Raw genomic sequence first — 22,022 nt, 5'->3', positions numbered from 1 at the left:
TTAGTGATAATGTATGTATAAATTGAATGCTGCCATTCTAAATAAGATCCTCATTGCTTTGTGTCAGTTAAATGCTAATCTGATAAAAAAAAATAACTAAATTGTGAAGTTATTATATAGTGCTGTCTTGCAATATTGTATAGTGTTAAAATGCTTTTATACCAGTTTAATATGCAGAAACAATAAATTAGTTTGCCAGAAAAAGTGTAAAATCTGTAGCTCTGTGGAGCTATCGAAACATTTTCAAATCCTGACCAGCGCAGCATAGCAACAGTGGCTCAGCCAATGGCGTGAGTTTTGGGCCCGGTTATGTGTTTGAATGACCAATGGCAGGTTGGGAGTGTTTTGGAAACCTGTTTGAAATCAATCACTATTTTATTTTTTTGTTTGTGTGGTGGCACGGATTCACACACATTAGCTTAGTTTGCACCTTTTTGTTATTAGCTTTATTGTAACTACTAAATTATGAGTAGCTTTTAGTTTGGAAAGCTGTCTGTTTATGTGAAGGACTAAGCAAACTGGAGTTTGGGTTAGAGCTTCACTCTCACACATTGTCTGGTCTGTTCTGATCATGTTAGCTGGTTGACTGTGATGCAGAGTGAAGCCACAGCAAATTTTCTGTCTCAGTGAGTAGTTTTCAAAAAAACAGTGCGTTGATGAAGCCAAGCTGCCATGATTGATGCGCCAAGTGTCTCTCATCCATTTTTAGTGAGATGGAGAGTGTGTGGGGCGAGGGGGGGCAGGGGGAGATGAAAGAAAAGAAAGAGATGGAGGGAATAGTGAAGAAAGAAGAGTTTATGTCTGTCTGAGTTTGAGAACACATGTGGAGATAAACTCAAAAAAAATCTCTAAAGACTTTGCGTGACAAAATTTCAAATGTAGACAGTTGGCTTATTATTAAAAGAGGATGTCAAAAACTATATTTTTTACAAATGTCGTCATTCTGACATCCCGTTGACTAATCGGTCTGAAAGATGAGACAGATTATCGAGTGACTTTTTATACGTTTTTTTTAATTAGTGTTTATGCCTTTCTTTTTTCTGTCAACGGCTGTTCTTAGCAAGAAATAAAACTATAAAGATAAATAATGATAACTTGGATATATTAACATCCAGATGTAGTCTGTCGCTTGCAGTCAGGTGGTTTCTGATTGGCTGTTAAAACATTCAACCATATCGTTCCTCTGCTACTGTTACAGTTGTGGTGTTGACTTATCCATTCTTTGTTGTTTCTAATTAAATTTCCTTGAAGAAACACTGTTCATGACTTTCAGACTTTTCGTAAATTGTATCCTGAAAGTAAGTACATTCTGTGCACTGGCATGTTTTTGCCTTTTTTTCATTTACATTTTTTTATTTTTTAAATAAGCTATTAAAAAATCATTGTCCTAAGACCAGATAAACAGATTTTCTGAAAACATGTCTGAATATTTTATGCAGTATTGCTTTTTGGGTAAATTGGGATATCATCGGAAGAATTAGGCTCATACTCATTAGGAATAAGGTTTAAAAAAAAAAAAATTGCAGTGTGATTAATTAAACTGGGTTAACATGACCTCGACCAGACTTGTTTCTCGGGGCGTTTACGTAAAACGTCATCTTGCATTTAATATGAGGAACACAACGCAAGGATCAGGATCTGAATCTTGTGTTCAAAACGTTTTAAATTTTAGCAAGACACGACCTCTTAAATACTTAACGCTCATGGTGGGATTTTGAAGAGCTGCTATAAATGTGCCAGGGATGTCCATGTATGACTGCAGCAGTGGTACATCAAAAAGAAATACAACTTTTCAAAAGTCTTTCACTATGCAAGCTTTTTAACATCTAAATCATACTAATGCTAATTCTAATTGCCAATTAGAACATTGCTACTAAAACTATTGAAAAACAAGAAGATGCACAATAATCTAAACTAATCAACTTTCAGTTGCAGTTAGTCGCTTAATGGATATTCCTACATAATAGCATTTCAAGGCCCAGAATTTAGCATTTCTTTGGCAGCATAAATGATTTTCCCTTTTGTCTCGTTTTCTTTGGAGAGTAGACTGGTAGTCGGGTATGCGTCAAGGTCTCAGACACAAAACTACAACAACACCCTGCTCTAGTATGCCCTTGAAATGAGCTGCTTAACCACGGCTATGGAAAATAAAGATTTCGCTGTTTTGACTAGACGGTACGTTTGCAGTTTGAACGACAGAAGTGCGAAGCTTAGGTGCTTTTGGCTCCATTGTTTTTGTTTGTATAAACTGAGGTCTCTCGGTTCTTGTTTCAGCAGAGGTTGAATCTAGTTAAAACATCTAGTGACACAGACAAATCCCATCATGCACTTGTATTTGAAAGTGACGGAACGCATGTCGCCCGGAACGCGGTTGTTTATGGTAATGTTGGCGCATTATAGGTGCTCTGAGACTCACTAACAGCACACTGAATTGTGGGATTTCGGTGACCCAATTATTTCGTTGCGCTGTGGGCGCCGAAGTAACTCAATATTATATGCTCAAGCAAACCAGGAGAAAAAAAAATCTATAAATCACATTCCAGTGCATTTTGCATAAACCCACACTTTTCTAATAGAATATGTATGAGAGTCTAGCTCCATTGGAAAATGAAACCTGCATCTAATCGTCTGCCCAAGTTATTTCCTGCTTCAATATTAGCCAGCTTCTTATCTAGTCCAAGGCCTGGCGTGAGAGGATATGCTCTGCTTTCCCTCACTCTTTTTCTTTTTCTTCGCCCCCTATTTCTCTCTCCTTTTTTCTTGTATTCCTCTCATTCACGCTCTCCCTTGATCTCTCTCCTTCTGTCTTTCCTCCATCTCATTCTCTCTTTCTGTCCTCCATCTGGCTCTTTACCATCTTCTGTGGCAGATCTGAGAGGGAACAGAAAAGGCATGAGCTCCTGAAAACCTCCTGTGAGGCACAATCTGCCCAGTTCCTGTTATGAAGTGACCAATTTAGACCATCATAAATTTCATGAAGACTGGTCTAGACGGTTTTTGTTGTTGTTGGTTAGCAGTGTTTGATTCTGGTCTGGATGCTGGAACACCTTTGCCATCGCAGGAGTAAATTATGTTTTAAAATTTAATCAAAAAGAAAATGCCACAATATTATTTAGTATCAAATAAATTCAGCAAACATAAGAGACTTCTTTTGAAGGGTAGTCTATATATAGTAGTGACCAGTAATGGTAATATACCTTTAATATGTCGCATAGAACCCTAAATAATCTATCTGCTTTTCTTAAATGCTATGTTCGCATTCACATATTATGAGGAAAAAGGCCACACTGAAACAAATTAAATTTTATTGATTATTTCAGAGCTTGCACGCGGAAAGCAAAATGGCGTCGGAGTAAAGAGGTTCAGAGCAGAGGTGATGTTCTGTTGATTTATCGTCCCTTCATAATGATAAGTGAAGGTGCTTGTGTATGGTTTTGCTGACAGCGGTGGATTACTTATGGACTGAACACTGCTGTGGTTTTTTCCCCCAACGGCCCTCTCTCTGGGAGGCTGTATATTATGGCTTAAGCCATTGTCCAGATTCTCTTAAACCTCACCTAAATCCCAGTGTCCCCTCTTTGCTTTTAGGGGTTTTCCATTTAATTTAAATGCATATTTCAGTTCCATTTGACATTTACGGTTTTTGGAATCAAAGGCAAACGGACCATCGTTTTACCATTTCCCTTACATTATAGGCCATTTAATATTTTATTATGTGTGGTCTGGTCCACGTAGTATTAAATGAAAGCTTATAGTCGATGATTAAGTGTTTAATTTGTGTAGAGCTTTTCGTAATTCAGCATCTTAAAGGAGGCCAGCATTTACAACAATGCCTGTTTTGTGTTCGGGTAACTTTGATCTCATTCTTTCATGGATGATGGAGAGGTTACTGTTGGTGTTTTATGCTTTGTGTTGCAGTGTTTTGCCATTTGACACCCTAACAGAGGGAGATGCTTTTCATAGAGAGCTTTGTGTAGCCCACTATGCCCAGACTTCCCTAATTAATTCCCACGAGGCCTCCATGGTCTCCGGCAGTAGTGGTGAGCAGCATCGTGCAAGAATAGAGAAAGAAAAGAGAGAAAGTGCGTTCCCTCAGTTTCATTTAATTACTTTTCTAAGTGTGTTTAAGCGATGGGGAAGTGCCAGCCCGGACCTGCGCGTGTTCAAGTTTATCCGAAAGTTTAAATAATGTCGTCATGTACTCACTGTCACACTTGTGCAAACATGTATGAGTTTCTTAATTCCTGTGGAAAATTTCACAGGAAAAATAAGTCACATGATATGAGGCTGAGCAAATGATAACAGGATAGTTACTTTTTTTGGTTAAGATGCAGAGCTAGGCTGATTTTTAGTTTGATCTCCTGGCAGCATGTAGATAACATCACTAGACAGATCTGCAGCTCAAAAAGACTCACAAATATTTCACCGTGCATAAGGAAACATAGGTTGAAAATCTTAATCAGTATTTTTGTCTTGTTTCAACATCTTCAAAACAACATCAGTTTACCTCAGTTGTGTAAGACTTGTTTTCAGAGAATTTATCTTGAGGTTTATTTTGTACTTCTTTACCATTGTTTTTCTTCGTTGTGTCAAGCATAAACCTCGGATTTATGTTTAAATTGAGTAAAAATCTGTTTGCCAGTCGGATACAAAAAAAATTTACTTGTTGTATTCTCTGAAAACAAGTCTTACATCTTCGTACGGTTTTGCTTCTAAAATACATTGATCTTGCTGCTTGATGTTTTTTTTTTTAAAGAAAATAAATACAAAAAATACTTTTCGCTTTAAATTCCAATTCACATAAAGTATGTTGATTAACTCTAAGTATAAAGTTTTAATAATCTTTCAAATCTCTCAACTGTAATGATAGTGACACAGGAACAATATTGCTGAAATTACATTCAGAATGAATCCCAGGTGATGCATTGATGTGGATGCTAATATACTGTAATTATCTTTTATAGTTACCGTTTTTGGTCCATTTTCACAAAAGACTAAAGCTGTCTCTTTCATTTTTGCAATAAAATGCACCTGTATTTGTATTAAGGAAGCCAACAGTGTTCATTTGTATTCCGCTTGTGATCACATATATTACCTGTTAACATACAAGAGTGATTATCAATTTATTTACAACTTTTAAATAGATTTAGTGAGGTCAAATAAACAACGTGACACGTTTCTTTTGTTCACCATCCTATATTTTATGAGTCGTGGTCTCAACCCGTTTGTCTGGTCTCCAGCCCGGGCTCAAGGCTGAGAGCGCGCAGCCTGTCAGAATGATGAGTGTGTCTAATTGAGACGGAGCACTGCTGGCTGAGCCGGGGGATTGACAGTTAATCACAGCCGCGTTAAACTCTTCAGCACACCAAGAACGCCTCCTCCTGCGCCGGCTCGTCTCTCTCCTGCTCACCTCCGCACCCCACGATCCGCTGCCCGCCGCTATCTGCGCAAGATTTATGTCATCTTCGCGACAGCTCGTTTCTGGCATCCATCCATCAGGGTATAAAAGCCCCTCCGGTGGCGTTTTGGATACCAGCCCGCACGCTCAAACCACGTCAGTGCCAGAAACAGACACGCCGGCTTTACATCTCGCGTACACACCCACACTTTAAAAGCCTTCAATCGCTCCTTTGGTTCGCTATTATCAAATGTGCCAAAAATAGAAAATAAATCACTGCGTGCAACGGTTCAGTTTCTGCAGGACACTTTTAAACCCCTAAAATGCCACCTACCTTATGCTGGAATGCTTTTCTGAGTCTTGGAAGGATTATTATTGTGGGTGAATGACAGCTCTATGGTTGGAGAGGTCTGGTTTTAATTGCTGACTGAAAACTAGGGAGACGGAAACAGCGAGCACACTAAAACTACTTTTAAATGATGTGTGCTTGCACCCTTTATCATTTTATTTTCTCTCTTACAGGCATAGGCGAGAGAGGAAACAGCAGCCGGCTGTGTTAAAGGCTGCTTCTTGTTGAATGCCTTATTACGCTGATTTATCACTATCGATTTTAATTCCGCCAATAGTTGCCTCAAGCTACATAATTAAAATACTGCATTGCTGAGCCTCCGAGGAGTCCCTCAAGACTGCAGATAACTTGTAAATTTGTGTTTTTTTCCTTCAATAAATAATGCCTAGTGTGCATTCACAGGCCTGAAAGGGCAAAAAAGGGCTGGCCACTGGAACGGAACCGTGGGTTAGTTTGCCAGTGCTTGACGCAGTGAAACATGTCCCATGACTTCAGGACCCGGAGCTTATATTTAGCACCTGGAGTGTCAGCGGTGCTGTTGATGTCAGCCCAGATTTCGACCATCCTTTTGCTTCCGGGCCTCAAGGGCTCTTGGAAAGGTGCACTTGGGAGACCACTGTCAGAGCACGGATGTGAGAGGGTCAGCAAAAAAAAAAAAGTTCCTATCCAGTTACGCTTAGTTCTGACACACTCCCTGCAGTGCTGTTGCCCTCGTGGGTCTGAATGAACAGCTGTCCTGAATAGGGAAAATGAAACTGGGGAGATTGCAAACGGTAACAAAGCTGTGCCGCTTTTCGATTCTCGCCCTCACTTACTACAGTGCTACAGCAGCAAAATCAGACTGATTCTGAGCTGCCATTTAAAGGTGAAGCTTGTTGTTTCTGCACCAAAGTAGAACTGTGCAAACATGACTGGTTTAGTGAAAACTCCATCTCCATCACTTGGCAGAGGTCGATATTGGAATTTAAAAACCATGATGTTTTCGACCTTTCCGCTGTAATGGTAGTCCCAGGTTTCAAACTTTTTTGTATTCGTATCAATGGTGTCCATTTATTTGTGTGTCTTTGTTATTTTATTACTTTCATTTAATGCATTTAATGCAATATTTATATAATTAAACGGTATTTGAAGTCTACATGCCACTTGTTTTAATGTATTATTTACTTCTAATTATTAATAGCATTACTAATTAAACCTTTTTTAGGAAAAAACAAGTCCTGTAATGAAAATCTAGATGGCGCAGGCTAATAGGTTCTAATTCAATCTGATATAATTACATCATCAATGACAAACAGTGCATTAAAAAACAACACATATAAAAACATGAGTATAGCTAGTTAGTTTTATAGAATAACTACTGACAGCAAAAAGGTTTTAGTTCAGTTAAATTGAATGTTAAATGTGAATTAAAATGTGCCTAATGCTTATGTGCCAATATGATTGCTGTTCAACCTTTAAATACTTGGCTAGTGCTTACTGAAGCAGTTGCAACGCGCTTCAGAAACCCTCCACCTTCCCCAGCTCCACCTGTATGGATCTGGTATGAGGTGGGATATATGTGGAGCAAAAGTATTCTCCACATGCTCAAAGCAGCTTGGCGGAGTAAGATCTCTCATTAACATTATCATGTATATTACTGTGCTACATTTTCTGAAAGCTGTCAGAAATACTTTTATTTTCAAATACTTAAGTATTTTAATAAGCTTAAGCTACTGAAATCGATAACGAAAACCATGGAATTTTACTGGTGTTGACTGAAGCAAAAAGGAAAAATATGTATTTTTGCAAATTAAATTGGTATGTAAAAGATGTTTGAACATCGTAATAGAAAACATTCTGTTGTTCTGTATGTTTTATTTTTTGTTCAGTTTTCTTTATTCTTTTATTAGATGTGATATAGGAGGTCGTTTGGTAATTGAATACAGGGGCTGGGGATATACGAAACCGGTAATGTCCCGCAGACAGGGCGTGGACCGCGGGTCGTACACAACGGCCTCGCATCTGCCCCCCTCCCCTCGAACTCTGGTTGGCTGGAGGACGTTTCGAAAGGTCACCGTGTATAGACTGCTTCGGCAGAGCATGTTTTTTTCCCAGCGCCTTTGGCGACAGCTACCATAGAGGCAGCGGCTCCTGATACGGCCTTATCTCCACCCAGCTCCAGAGGGCACTGGCTACACTCGGTCCAGCCACGCTTCAGCTGTTATTTACTCCTTATCGTGGATGTTATTTTGTTTTGTCTTCCCTCATTCTGTGTCTTTCTCCTCCAGCCTTTGGGGGAAGTTACCCTCTCTTTCTCCGCCTCACCTGGAGCTCTGTATGTGTTTTCTCGTCCCCTGAGAGGCCGGGGTAATTGCGGCCCACCCCTCTCATTGCCAGTTAAAGAGCTGGAGCTCTGCCAGTGGCTCCACCTGTGAAGCAGCGTGTTGTTTGGTTAAGGAGGTTTTGTTTGTCTCGAGAGGAACCGAGGGGCTGAATTGGGAATATATAAGAATTGTAGCTCACTCCCTTTGAGGTGATACTTTTCAAGTCGAGTCTTCATTCTGTCATTGCTTGTTCTCAAGCAGGAAATTCATTTTTAATATTCTGCTAACGGTTTAATAAAGGAAAACAGTGCCAAACACGTTTCAAAGATGTTTGCCTGGTTATGTAATAGGACAAACAGCAATTAATTATTTTTTAATAATTTACAATAGGATAACAGTTAGATAAACTGAGCATTTTTCCGAAAAGAAAAAGTTATAGAAAGTACACAGCAGAAGAAAGTGTTTTTGTTTTTATTGTATTTTGTTCTTATTCTTTATCCATGTAGTGTCTGTCCTTCAGAATCATCAAATTTGCTTACTTTTATTTGGTGTTTATACAAGTATTAATACTGAACATTGTTTTTTCCACCCATCCATAATAATAGCTTATTTAATATAATTATAAAATGTAATTAATTATTTTAGCTTTATTTGGCCAGGCAAGTCAGGGAAGAACAAGATCTTTATTGACAAAGATTTGTTTGTTTGTTGGCTGGTTAAGTAGTAATTTATTATTTTAGCTTTATTTAATTAATCAGACAATTATCAGGCAGTCAATTAATCAATCAACATTTTCTTAATAATATTACATAATTAATATTGGAAAAAAATGTGTAAATAAAATTGAAAAATAATCAAATGTATATTTATTCGCAAAAGTAATTATTATTTTATATATTATTTTATTTTTTGTCAATTAAGGATATGATCATTTTATTCATTTAGTTTGTTAGTGAATATTATAGTTGTTCTTAACTTGAAATTGAAAGGATGGGAATAATTTGATCATTTTGATAATTCAAATGGCAGACACAACAGAAAATAATGTAATATCTATATGTGATTATTGTAATGGCAATTAGTTAAATGCCTTTCCAGCATTAAAGACGCTTAATGGCATTAAACACATTTCATTAATCTCATTAGCTGTGTTAATGTTGGCAGCCGCAGCCTACCCATCTCTACCCACCCATTAAACTAGTTATTTATAACTGAGTTGGTGGAGGGATCTCAGAAAAAAATGTTGCAGGAATGAGCTAAATGGCTTACATAGCAGCCCACTTATGTTTTGGGAGCTGAATGAACAAAATCTTCATCCAAACTAAATACAGAAGGAACAGGAAGAGACAAGACAAGCTGAGAAAAACAAGGCAAGGTTTCAAGAAATGTAATTATTAGAAAAAACGGAGCCCAGGACAGGTGTGTAGACATCTAGCGATCTAAAGAATTGAGCGAAAAGAGAGAGTGACGGAGTGATGGGAAGTGTGAATAGAGATTACGTCACACTTTTGGTGATGTGTCAAACACAGGAGTAAAAATCCTGTCACGGGGCAATACGCTGACTTTCACGGTAGAGAAAGAAAATTGATTTTTGCAACTGAGAAGGTTTCACACCGTTAACAGCAGCTTTTAGGTCTTTCTTTATTACTACACATGCTGTGTGCGTTCCTGCCTTACACACTCGAGGCAGTTGTAATGCCAAACACACGCTCTGCTTTCGAAAACGATACCATTTGATAATATTAATAAAAGCGTTTAGATATGGCTTCTGTGTAACCGGCTGCGTTTTTCTTTGGAAAAAAAGCCTTAGGTCACAGATTTATTTTTACATGATTTTACAAGTCCACGAGAGCAGGGAATTGAGGTTTGTTGTGAAGACGCGGTTTGTTACAAATTGCGCGTGACACAAGTCGTCTGGAATTGTATTGCTAGTGATTAATGAATTTCATATTTGGTCTATTGGGGTCATTCCAAGAAATGGCTTTCTCATATTTTCATGCTCGGTGTACCACTACATTAAGAGGACCTGTGGTAATTGCATTTCGATACGAAAACTTAGCCGATTAATGAATGCTAATGAAATGTTTCCCCGTTGAACTAATGAGACATTTAATTCGATGACAGAAAGGCGTCATTTAATGAAATTTATGATGGAACATATTAGTGGGGGTGATCGCATTGTGATCGCCAATAAATTTTGATGCACATGATGTCAAATCAGCTTACGATGCGCAAAAAGCGTTTTGCATGTATTGCTTTTTAAAAGCCGAAATTGACATAGTCGGTTAATATGCATTCAGCACATTTGATTTCATATTTAACGTTAGATTTAACCGAACTCAAAGTTTTAAGTTCGCATGCTCTCTTTTTTGCTGTCGGTAGTTATGCTGTACAACTTTAACAGATATGTTAGAGACGGTAATTGTGAGTAATAGTCACCACAAGCTGTACTTGTTGTTTTTTTTGACGTCTTGTGTTTTTTAATGCACTGTTTGTCATTTCAAAAAAACCTGTTTGAAATGATGAAGGAATGCGATTACACAACAGGGTTTAAAATATTCATTTGAGATGAAATATTCATTTGTGTGTGTTAATTCCAGCACACATTCGCGCACGGTAATTGTGTCTTTAGGGGGAAAAGACATCAGTGAATGTCAGCTGCATGGAAATGACATGAGACGTAATCATTGTGATTTTCTTTAGCAGCAGAATATGGATGATGAAGGATTTTAGTGTTGTGAGAGTTGCATTTTTAATCTTTTTTTTTTTCCAGAATAGAAAGGACAGGAAATGATTGAAAAGAGCTCACGTCCATCGCTGGAGAATATACTTTGATTAATTGGTTTATCTGTTTGTATCTTTCTGTCATGGGTCGAGGCAAGCGGTGTGATGTCAGACAGCATAACCTGGCCTTCCTTTGCTGTCTGCGTTCAAAAAGCGTTCCCACTTTTTTGTGCGTGCGTGTGTGTGTGTGAAAAAAGAAGGCCAAGGTAGAATGCCTTAAATCTCAGCTGACCTTTTGAGAAATGCTGAGAGACATGGGAAGAAATGAGCATCGAGGCTATAAGGAAAGGAGGGGCCTTAAACAATTTTAGGAAGAGAGATGCGAGCATGACTGCTTCTAAAATTGAAGTGGGAAGAGGACCTATTGATTCGACTATATTCAGCGCCTCACCCCTTCACCTCTCTTTTTTATTCTCAAACACGCCTTTGAAGCCTCTTGATGTCAGAGGCGAACAAAGCCCCGCTGATGGGGTCAAATGCAGAAAAAAAAATGCTCTTAAAAGTTCTGAGAAACAGGAAAACAACAAAGACTGTACCACTTTATGTGAATATGCCATGCTGTCCCATGACTTTTGTTAAGTCGTTCAATGCACAAACCAAACACATATATGATGATAAATTATCCTAGCATGACAAGTAGCTAGTTTTTAACGCATTGCATTTGTGTATCTAAGTAGTTTTTTCCTCTATGCAAAAAAACTGTACCCTTTCAAGTATATTAGATACTAATATGTATACCATTTAGGGGTAAATGAGATCCAATGATCAGAAGAAGGTACCATTTAGCTTTTGTATCTGAGTATAATGTTTTCATGTTTTTACTAAATTTTGTGTTGACTTCATGTAAAGTCAACAATTCAACCATGTTTTCCACATTATTGCTGGATGGGGAACAAATGTTGAATTTTGTTTAGTTTTAGTTTATTTTGTCTCGTTTTGTTATGTTTTGTTTTACATGTCATTGTTGCATTTCATCGTTACGTTTTTTTGTGTTTTCTTTGTTTATTTCCAGATAATTTTACCAAAATGAATCCCAAACTAAAATTTTATGTTGTTTAATTTTATTACTTTTACTTTTATTTACTTTTTTTGTTCTTTAATTGTTTATTACTGTTACTGTTTTGTGTTTATGGAATGTTTATTTGCAGAAAATTTACCCAAAATGTATCCCGAACCAGTCTTTTGTTATTTTATGTTATTTTATTTTAATGCATTTTGTTGTTACCATTTTGTGTTTATGGAACGTTTATTTTCATCAAATTTACACAAATTTAACCTCAAACCAGCTAGTCCTTATTTTTCCTGTATTTTAATTTGTTTGTTTGTTTATGGAATATTTATTTTGAGAAAGGCAAATTAGGCAGAAATTAGGCTTTAAACCGTACGGACATGCACACGATTTCTGTTCTGCAAATCAGATGGGTTACAAAATGTGCAAAGCTTATATAATATTAATAACAAAAACATATCATATAATATTTAGTTTGACCTCCTGGGTGAGACAAAATTTTGATGGTTTGAAATCTGGTGGTTGGAGGCATATATACCAAATATGCAAAGTTGCAAGTTCTTTTACCCCATATCTGCCCCTGCTTTTCAGTCTTTTCATCTCTCCTATTCAATTTCTAAAAATCTTATTGTTTTTCACTTCTTCTTTATCTGCCCTGCCTCTTTTTGCTCTCATTCCTCTGACTGTTTCAGGCCGCAACTTTCGAGTCCGCGGTAACTTTTTGCGATTGCATCTTTCAGCCTTTCTCTCGTCCACCTCAGCGCTGTCCTTGGTCTTTTCTTGATTCACTCTGTCCCTTCTCTCCTCCTGTTTTGACGGCGATAGCATCTCGGTTAGCTGGCGAGTGGCTGTTTTCCTGCAGCGCACCGTTTGAATGACGATGGGCTCAATCACTCCAAATCTCGTTATGTATGTTCCTGCGCCCTTGGGAGGGTTAGCAGCGAATAGATGGGACTTTATCAGATTTCACCAGCCTTGGAGGCATAATTCACCAAAGGTCACCTTATGTTTGATATTTCTGGTGCTATGTGAACAGTATGTCTGTGCCAGTGTGTAACGGTGGCTTTGCGATGAGGTGAATAGTCAAAGGTTAACTGGTGAAGACTCTCGGGGTAAATATCAAAAAGGCAAAAGGGACGTCTGACCTTATTGAACGGTTCAGCAGAAGGTTCTTTGCTCTTCTTGGATGAGTTTACATTTAAAATTCTCTGAAAGTACACAAGGCAAAAAAAAGGTCTTGTTTTGGTACAACGCTTAGTGCTTTTTCAGCCCGTATTTATACTCTGTATTTCCCTTTTGTGTTGTTTGTTATACCTGACATTGTATCTGTTATCATTCAAATGCTAATGCACGTAATCCTTATTTAAAAAAAAGAAAAAGGTTGAGGGACAAAAATAGACGGTGAAGGTTAGAAGTTCATCGTTCATAATAGAGAAAGGCTCTCTCGGACTTGACGCTGACTGACAGTGATTAGGATGATTCGGTTTTACACAGAAGAATTGCTAACCTAGAGTCATGCTAGGTAATAAAACTTTGGGTCATTTTCAAGGATACCATTGAATATGTATGATCGCTAATGCACAGAATGATGTATGTTGTCTATCTCTAATAAAACGAGGAGCTCGATCCATCGCTGCTTGCGATACGCTAGACTTAGTTGAAACACTGTGGAAATGTTTTATGAATGCCACAAATTGCTGTGAACTGTGGAAACATCTTTACAAGAGCGTTTTATTGACTGCTCTTGAGAGTAGTTTTGTAACACAATTAACCTTTGAACAATCACCAGAAACATTTTCTTTTGGAACGATAAGACAGAATCGGTTTACTTAATTACAGCTACACCGAACGTTTCTCACAGAGATCATTTTATAAATCAAATTACCTCAGCTTGAATTAGTTTTTTTTCCGCCCATGTTTTCAGCTGAGGTTGACACCTTTATTTTAGAACCTGCATTTGACAGTAAACAGGATCTAGTTTTAGGTCGAATGGACTTAATGACAGTAATAAACTCAGCGGGGACAAAATCTGATCATGAGGTGTTTGTAATATCTGTTATTTTTAGCAGCTTTCTAGAGGGCAAAATAATCTGAAATTTTATGGATTTAAAACGTGTTTCTCTCAATTGATGAATCCACATAATTTACACATGGGTGAGGATTTATAATAAAATTACAGGAGGTCAGAGACCGTTGGTAGATGCTGGAAATATTTTAGCCTTGACGACCGTTAAAATTAGTTTTAATCCGAATTGTATCGCATTGCATTTTATTTTCAGAAAATGTACATGCATTTAATTCCAAACTAGCCATTTAACGTAATAATTTTATTTAATTAAAAACAGTTTATACATTTGAGTATTTTCTTACACTAAATGTTTTGCCAACAAGTTTTATATATACGGTTTAATTGATAAATACATTTTTAATTATTTGTCACCGATGCAATAAAGTTAATAGTTAAGGTCTAGAAAAATAATATAGAAAGAATTATCAGACCATTTCAAACTTACAGCCATATTTAATGATCTTAAATGAAAAGGACCAAATTTAGTTCAGTATTTAGTCCAAATGTATACCCAGTCAGCTCATCACATGATCATTTAAACTTGGTCACTTTCACAAGATTTTCCGAGCAAGGATATAAGAAAATATTAGCTTCACATTTCTTCTTCAGTACACTTTCCCCTTAGTGTTAAGTCCCTTACTGTAAACACATTTTTGTTGTTTTTACAAACTGAGGAACAAGCCAAAATGATTTTCCGTGTGCCACAGATGCTGTCGATAAAGCTCGTTGTTATCCTGAAATATTCCCTTAATGCTCAAGGTTTAAGGGAAATTAAATATTGTACAATCAACATTCTAGTCCTCTGGGAGAAATTGCAGCAGCTGCCCTGGCTTTCTGAGGTTTCAGGCTGGCTCTGGGAGATTGGATTCTGATCTGAGGCAGGAGAAGAAGATAGCGAGAAGCAAAATGTCAGCGCCAATATATCGTGTTCTGTAGTCCACTCCCACCTGTAAGACAGAGAGGGACAGGGTGCCAGTGTACTCAGATGGGTTCTGGGGCCTCTGGCTGAGATATATGGTCAGCTCTGTTGTTTAGGCTCAGATTCACTATGATATGATGAAGCACTGACTCTCCACTGTGAATTCAATCAGCGTCTCCTTGAGAGAGTTCTGGAGTGGGCTCTCAAATGTCACCATGTGTTTTCCACTGTTTTATTCTAAGCTTTTTTGGATGTGCTGGATGCACTGTAATAGCAGACTGTGAATACATTTGAATACATATCTATCTGTCTGGTTCTGATTCATGTACATTTCTGTACAGATTGATAGCCAGACTGACATGTTGTCAGTGTGTGAATTAGTGGACCAGTAGGTGGCAGCAAGCCATGAGGGAATCATTAAATCATTCGACCTAAAGACTCGTTAAATGGAAGAAAACTGTGCTTTAAATGGAAGAATGCATCCTAGTGAATGTAATAAATGCTAAAATTAGACATATGGTTATGTCATAAATGTTTCCACCCCTGCGGTCACAGTACAAATACACTATTAAAATTATAATTGGAATAATGCTTTATTTCGAATTTTGGTATTATCCGACTTTTTATTAATGCAGTGAAGGTAATGAAAATTCTGTGGTTTACGTTTCACAGTTCAGTATTATGTGATTCATTTACAACAGAAAAAAGAATATAAAGCATTACCGCAAATAGTTTTTTTTTCTTCTTTTTAAGTGTCTTGTATACACTTAAAGATGCTTTATGATACCATATAATAATTCTAAGTGTAACACAATGAAATTGAACTAGTTGTTGATTTATTTTCAGAACTGGAAATATGTGTATATACAAAGTATACACAATAATTCTTCAAAATAAAGGATGCGAAGCAAAAACATACTTTGAAAACATACTTCAATATGGCAGCCTAGATGCAGCCTTGCAAGGATGTGTCCTTCCGTTTGAGTCATTCAGAAACAAAACGAGCAACTATCCTTGTGAGTCATTGAATCATTCATTGAATTGATTTTTTTCAAAAACTCAGATTCAGTCGAGAACAAAATGTGGCATGTGTTGCTCTTACTGTAGACGCATGGTGGTGTTTTTTTTATTTGGAAAATTGTCAGCGGTGGTGCGTTAAAATGTATGCCACTCAGTATTTACTTGTTCCTTGAACTCTTGTATAAAGCATGATCTGTTTTAACCTTTATCAGAAAGAAGGGTGTGTTAGAATTTAGCGCAATCTCTCAAACGTCTCAAGCTCAATTAGTAAAATATTGAATCTCTAACCTTGCATCTTTTAATTGCTGGTTTTAAATGCAAAAACACATTCGTGTTAATTTTATCCTGATGACAAAGCAACAATAAGTTGATGACCAATTGCACATATGATACCAGCAGTCAAAGTCAATGTTAAATTACAGTAAAAAGATGATGTTTTGAAACCAGTCATATACAGTAAAAAGTAATAGATTTACTGTTCAAATTAGATAAAAAGCTCTACCAGTATTTGTTTCCAGCGTTGGCTTGACAGATTATTTATTAGCTAGCCTTATTATTGCCAATCGTATATTGTACATCCCTAATATCTATTTTCTATATATCTGCCCATCTAGTTTATTAATCTGGCGGCAATTTAGCGACATCAGTACTGAGGGCTTTAATTAGCCATTTCATCAAAGTCAACAGTTTTACCTTAATGGGCTTGAGAAAATCAACAGTCTCCTGAACTTCACGATTCCTTGCTTACAGTGACCCTCAACAGCCCCTCTGTGGGTTGAGGTGCATGTTTAATATAGCTCTAAAGCACCCTTTATCTGTAGATTTAACCGTCTTCCCTTCTTTTCCATTTTTCGCTTCTTCCTTGTGATGTGCTCTTCAGATGTCTCTGGAGTGCAATATGAAGAAGCCTTGAGGAAATCTAATTAACCACAATGCCTTGAGAGAGCAGGGCTTTTCACACACATGTACACCCGGAGATACATAAATCACAGGCTGTCCTAAGAATAGGGTACTTTGGAGAGGGCCTGGTTCCATAGAGCCATTAGCTATTAGTTATGATCCTTTTTCTTAAGGTTTCTTAAGGTTTGTGTCTGTGCGCATGAATTTCGATTAAACAAACTTCTTTTCTCTGTGGCAAATGTTACTTGAAATATGTTGGTACATCATTTGTTGGTACATCATATGATTTGATATGAAATACAATGGCATTCTCACGTTTTTAGCGGTGCTTGCATGGTCGAACAGTCACTGTGGCCAGTATAAGCTGTTTTTATACAGAAAGAGTCATGAGGTGAGAATCAAGAACTATACAGCTCTTCACACTGCCAAAGACTAGCTGTTTTCTGCATGTCAGATGTCATTAAATTTCAACTTGACTGTAAGGTCTCTTATTTTGCTTGGTACTACAATTCAGAACTGTTAACCTTCATCTGAAGAAGTATTTTTTTTCTTTTCATTAAGGCTTCTTTCCTTCTTCTTTCTGTGCTCTGTCAGACCATATAAAAACTCCTTTGATACCAAGGCAACAAGGACAGTCTGGTCCTGTCTCGTATTTTTTGAGGCGAATCAACACAAAGACCTTGGGATAGAGTGATGGTTGTCTTCTAGACACAGGGGCGCAAGGCGGGGTTTTGTTCGGTAAGCAGACGAGCACTTGAAGGGTGTTTAGGTTGGTATGTCCTGGTTAGGGAGGACAGGAAAAAACATGGTTAAAGGTTCTTTCTCTTGTGTCTGTATATAAATGGTTCATCTGTAATTATTCACTCAGCCTCACCTTGCAGATGGAGCCCCTAACCCCGGTGTCCCACCGTCCTCTGTGCGTAAACGTCACGTCATGCTGATTAATAACAAGCAAGCAGAATGTTCTCTTGTGCGATTCTATAAGAGATTCAATTAAGGGAATGTTTGACTATAAAAAATCTTGATAGATTTGATATTACATAATCTGATAATTAATATATACACAAATACATATATACACTTTAAATGGTAGTATGTTTGTATGTGTATTTACATATATATATACATACAGACATTCTACCATAATACTACCATTAAAGTTGAATGACTTTAGAGGGACATTTTCGAGACATTTCTGATACTCACCAAGGTTGCAATTATTGGATCAAAAATGCAGTAAAAATATCTATAATATTGTGAAACATAACAATTTAAAAATGATTCATATTTTTGTGCAAACTTTTTATTCATTTATTTTTAATCATTTGGGATCCTTTGATGAATAGAAAGATTATAATAACAGCAATTATATGAAATATAAATCATTTGTAACATTATAAAAGTCTATATTGAATGCATCTTTAATGCATTAGTACAAAGTTTGAACTATATTTAAAAAAATCATTCTGACCCCAATTCTTACAGTAGTATGTGTGTGTATTTATGTATATATATATATACACATACATTTTTATTTTCATTGTTAGAATATGTAGAATGTTTCTTTCCTTTAAAATCTGTCCTAGGGAAAGGAAAGGTTTCCCTAATTGAAGAATCAGCCATGAATATGACTGTTTTGAGTATTTGTGCCTGTTGCTATACCAACACCTCTCAAATTTCTGTCTTTGTACAGAGAAATTTTGCAATTGTCACACTCCGCAGAGACAGAGAGCCTCGAGGCTAAAAAGAGCATGAAAGACATTTTAGTATTCCGTGCTGTGTGTTGTCTCTCTCTCTCTGTGCTCGGTATTGAGAGAGTAATGCCAAAATTGTCATCCTTTGTGAACTCACTGAAGGGAGAGATACTCTGCGGAAAGAGACAAATAGACAAACAAGGGCTTTTGAAAAGTAGGAACGGGAAAACTACACAGAAGTTTCTGAGGAGGCTGTAATACAGCAGATATGCTCCACAGAGAAGCTGGATATTTATTTCCCCCTCAGTCTCTATTATTCTCTCTGAGCTCAGTGTATGTGCCTGTTTCTTTAAGCAGACACGCTCTAATATGCACTAAAGCTCTCCACAAATGTTTGTAGCCACACAAAGACATGAAATGTTTTCTTTTTCTGGGAATTTTCATGTTTTTTCTTTCAGTTCTCTGTTTTATACTATATTTAATGACCGAACACAGTCAGAGTGACAGCAATGAAAATTCTCTCATCATTTACTCACCCTCATGTCACTCTAAATCTGTATGACTTTTTTTTTTTTAGACTTAACGCAAAAGAAGCATTTTTAACAGCATTGTTTCCCATACAACAGGAATATACAATAGCTTTTAACTTTCACAAAGACAAAAAGCACCCTAAAAGTATAAACATTTACAATATTCTATGCCAGTATTCATATGATTGCTTTGTGTGAGAAACTGTTTGAAATGTAAGACTATTTGCTTTAATTAGTTGATATTTGAGTGTGCACTGACCTTTGGCTGATTCTTCACTCTTGCTGTGTTGCCTTCTTTCTCAAGGCTCCTACATGATGGTCAACTCCTCCCAGCATGCAGCGGGGCAGAGGGCTCAGCTTCTGCTACAGACGCTAAGTGAAAACGACACGCACTGCGTGCAGTTCAGCTACTTCCTGTACAGCAGAGACGGCCACAGCCCAGGGGCGCTGCGGGTTTACGTGCGGGTCAATGGTGGACCGCTTGGTATTCCCGTGTGGAATGTCTCTGGCTCGCGTGGACGACAGTGGCACCAGGTGGAACTGGCGGTCAGCACTTTCTGGCCAAATGAGTACCAGGTCAGTACCATCTTTAATTAGTCACCATGATTACACACTACAGGACATTTGTAATTTATTCTTACTTTCTGACGTTGATTGATGTCACATGACAAAATCGGCTACATTTATTTTGCTAGGGCACATTGTTATTTTTGTTGTGAACAATCCACAAAAATTGTTTGCCTTCAATATTCTCTGAAGTATGTCACAATAGCTTTAATTTAGTCTTAGTCTTAACTGATCCAAAAGGGTAATAGATTTGGTTCTGTATAGTCTAGGCTATTTATTAGTTGGTCTAAAATAGTTGTTAGTTAGTCAAAACTGGCCATTAGATTGTCCAAGAGTGTGATTAGTAGGTCATCATTTGTTTTACATATTCTCACTAGTTAGTAAAAACTGGACATTAGCTACTGGTCACTAGCTGGTCCAGGTGAGTCATTGGTTGGTCCAAGCTAGTCTGAACTGGTCAAGCGAGTCTAAGCGAGTCATTAGTAGGTTCAGGTTGGTCATCAGTTGGTTTACTACAGAGGGGTAAAACCAAACATTATCTAGTTTAAACTGGTCCAAGATATTTATTAATATGTCCAAGTTGGTCTATATTGATCATCAATTCTAAAATGTTGGTCTGACATGTCCATTAGTTGGTATAAAATGGTCATTAGCTTGTTCGGGCTAGTGCAGGATATCTATCTGTTGAACTACGATGGTCATTAGTTGTATCAAGCTGCTTGTTAGCTAGCCTAAATCGGTAAATAGCTATTTAGCATGTAGGCAGGTGTGTTGAGGCAAGTTGGAGCTAAACTCTACTGGACACTGGCCCTCCTGGATCAAGTTTGATGATCCCTGCTTTAGTAGGTACAAGTTGGTCATCAATTGGTCTAAGATGCTCATTAGTTGGTACAAACTGGCCATTAATTAGTCCAGCAGAGTCATTTGTCATTTGGTTTTATATTATCACTATTTTGTACAAACTAGTCATTAGCTATTTAGCAGGTGAGTCATTAGTTGGTCTAAGCTAGGCTAAACTGGTCATTAGCTACTAGCTAGTCAAGAGAGTCATTAGTAGGTCCAAATTGTTCATCAGTTGATCTAAGACATTTTAGTTGAAGCAGACTGGTCATAAGCTAGTCTAAACATATCAATAGCTGGTCCAAGAGAGTTATTAATAGGTTCAAGTTTGCCTAAATTGGTCATCAAAATGTTGGTCTACGTAAGATGTTCATAAACTGATAATTAGCTTGTCCAGGCATCTAAGCTATTTATTTGTTGGTTTAAATTGGTCGTTAGTCAGTTCAAACTGCTTATTAGCTAGTCTAAACTGGTAATTAGCATGTCCAGAAGAGTCATTTGGTCTAAGATGCTCATCAATTGCTTATTATTTTGTACAAACTTGTCAAGTTGAGTCTATGTTGGTTGGAGTTCGGTCATCAGATGCTTATTAGTCGCTAAACTGGTCTAAACAGGTCATTAGCGAGTCCAAAATTCATTTGTGGGTTTAAGCTGATCATTAACTTCTTCAGATTAGCAAACTATCTTGCACCAGCGATTAGCAATCTACTATCTGGTAGTTTAAAGTGATTAAAATGGAACATGCTGGCTGGTTGATCAGCTATAAACCTGCAAATTTTCCAATGGGAAATGCTTCAGAAATGTCAGACTAAGAGAATTAATTCATCATGTTTTCCTTGAAACTGAAGAGCGTACCACAAATTAGCAATGTGACTGACAGCTGTTGTAATCTCAGTGGCAGGCTTGGTAAACATGTTTTCGACTGCCTTCCCATAAAGTTGCTGTGACATAAAGATAGTACAGTATATCAGAGCTCTGCCAACTGCAGCATACACAGACATCACTTTTCCTTACCACAAGGCATTACACAACCAGTGATGGAGACTACTGTCTTATTAGTCATGCCCCTTGCGTTGTTTAATTAGCATTGATCTTAGCATGAATGTAGGTTAGCGCTGTAGGGCTTAGACAAACCCACAATATAGACCATGTCAATAGCGTTGACACGTCTTACTCAACTAGTAACCTAATTTCCCTTCTGTACCATTACGTGGGAGACATTGTCAACCAAATCACTGCTTACGAAATGACAGCCCATTCACACCCCTCAAGCCGATCGATTGGTATCAATGGCTGGTCTGCCATTGGGTTACATGCTGCTATAGAAGCGCGAATGGGCGAACGCAGGGGGCTTCATCCATAAATTCAATTTCTCCTTTCTGCAAACTCCGCGCAGCTGTCAGAAAGCAATTAAGTTGAGTAGTGTTCACTTTATCGAGAACTGTCAATCTCTCTAACCTAATTAACTTTCACATGCTGGAGAAAAGATGTGGCCTTCATGTGTAAATAATAGTACTCCCAACAGTCAACAAAATGTGAAGGTGGAGGGGACATGACAATAGGGTGAATTTACTGTGTTTTGTGCACCTGCATGGTCGATTCTGCGTTGCTGAGTTTTGCTGAGTGCAAACGAACAAAAGA

General features: G+C 37.5%; 1 protein-coding gene across 13 annotated transcripts in view; it reads left to right on the top strand.

Moving 5' to 3' along the window:
• ptprub (protein tyrosine phosphatase receptor type Ub) overlaps positions 1–22,022 on the top strand; it is a 182,077-nt gene that overhangs the window by 72,113 nt on the left and 87,942 nt on the right. For all 13 annotated transcript variants that reach the window (XM_043260835.1, XM_043260834.1, XM_043260832.1 and 10 more), the window contains exon 3: positions 19,279–19,550. In XM_043260835.1, the coding sequence (XP_043116770.1) occupies positions 19,279–19,550 (272 nt within the window). The remainder of the gene's footprint in view (positions 1–19,278; positions 19,551–22,022) is intronic.

This window comes from Puntigrus tetrazona, chromosome 16 (assembly GCF_018831695.1).
Source record: "Puntigrus tetrazona isolate hp1 chromosome 16, ASM1883169v1, whole genome shotgun sequence".
Classification (NCBI taxonomy): domain Eukaryota; kingdom Metazoa; phylum Chordata; class Actinopteri; order Cypriniformes; family Cyprinidae; genus Puntigrus; species Puntigrus tetrazona.
Note: the sequence above shows the minus strand (reverse complement) of the source record. Positions and strands in the feature narration are given on the sequence as shown.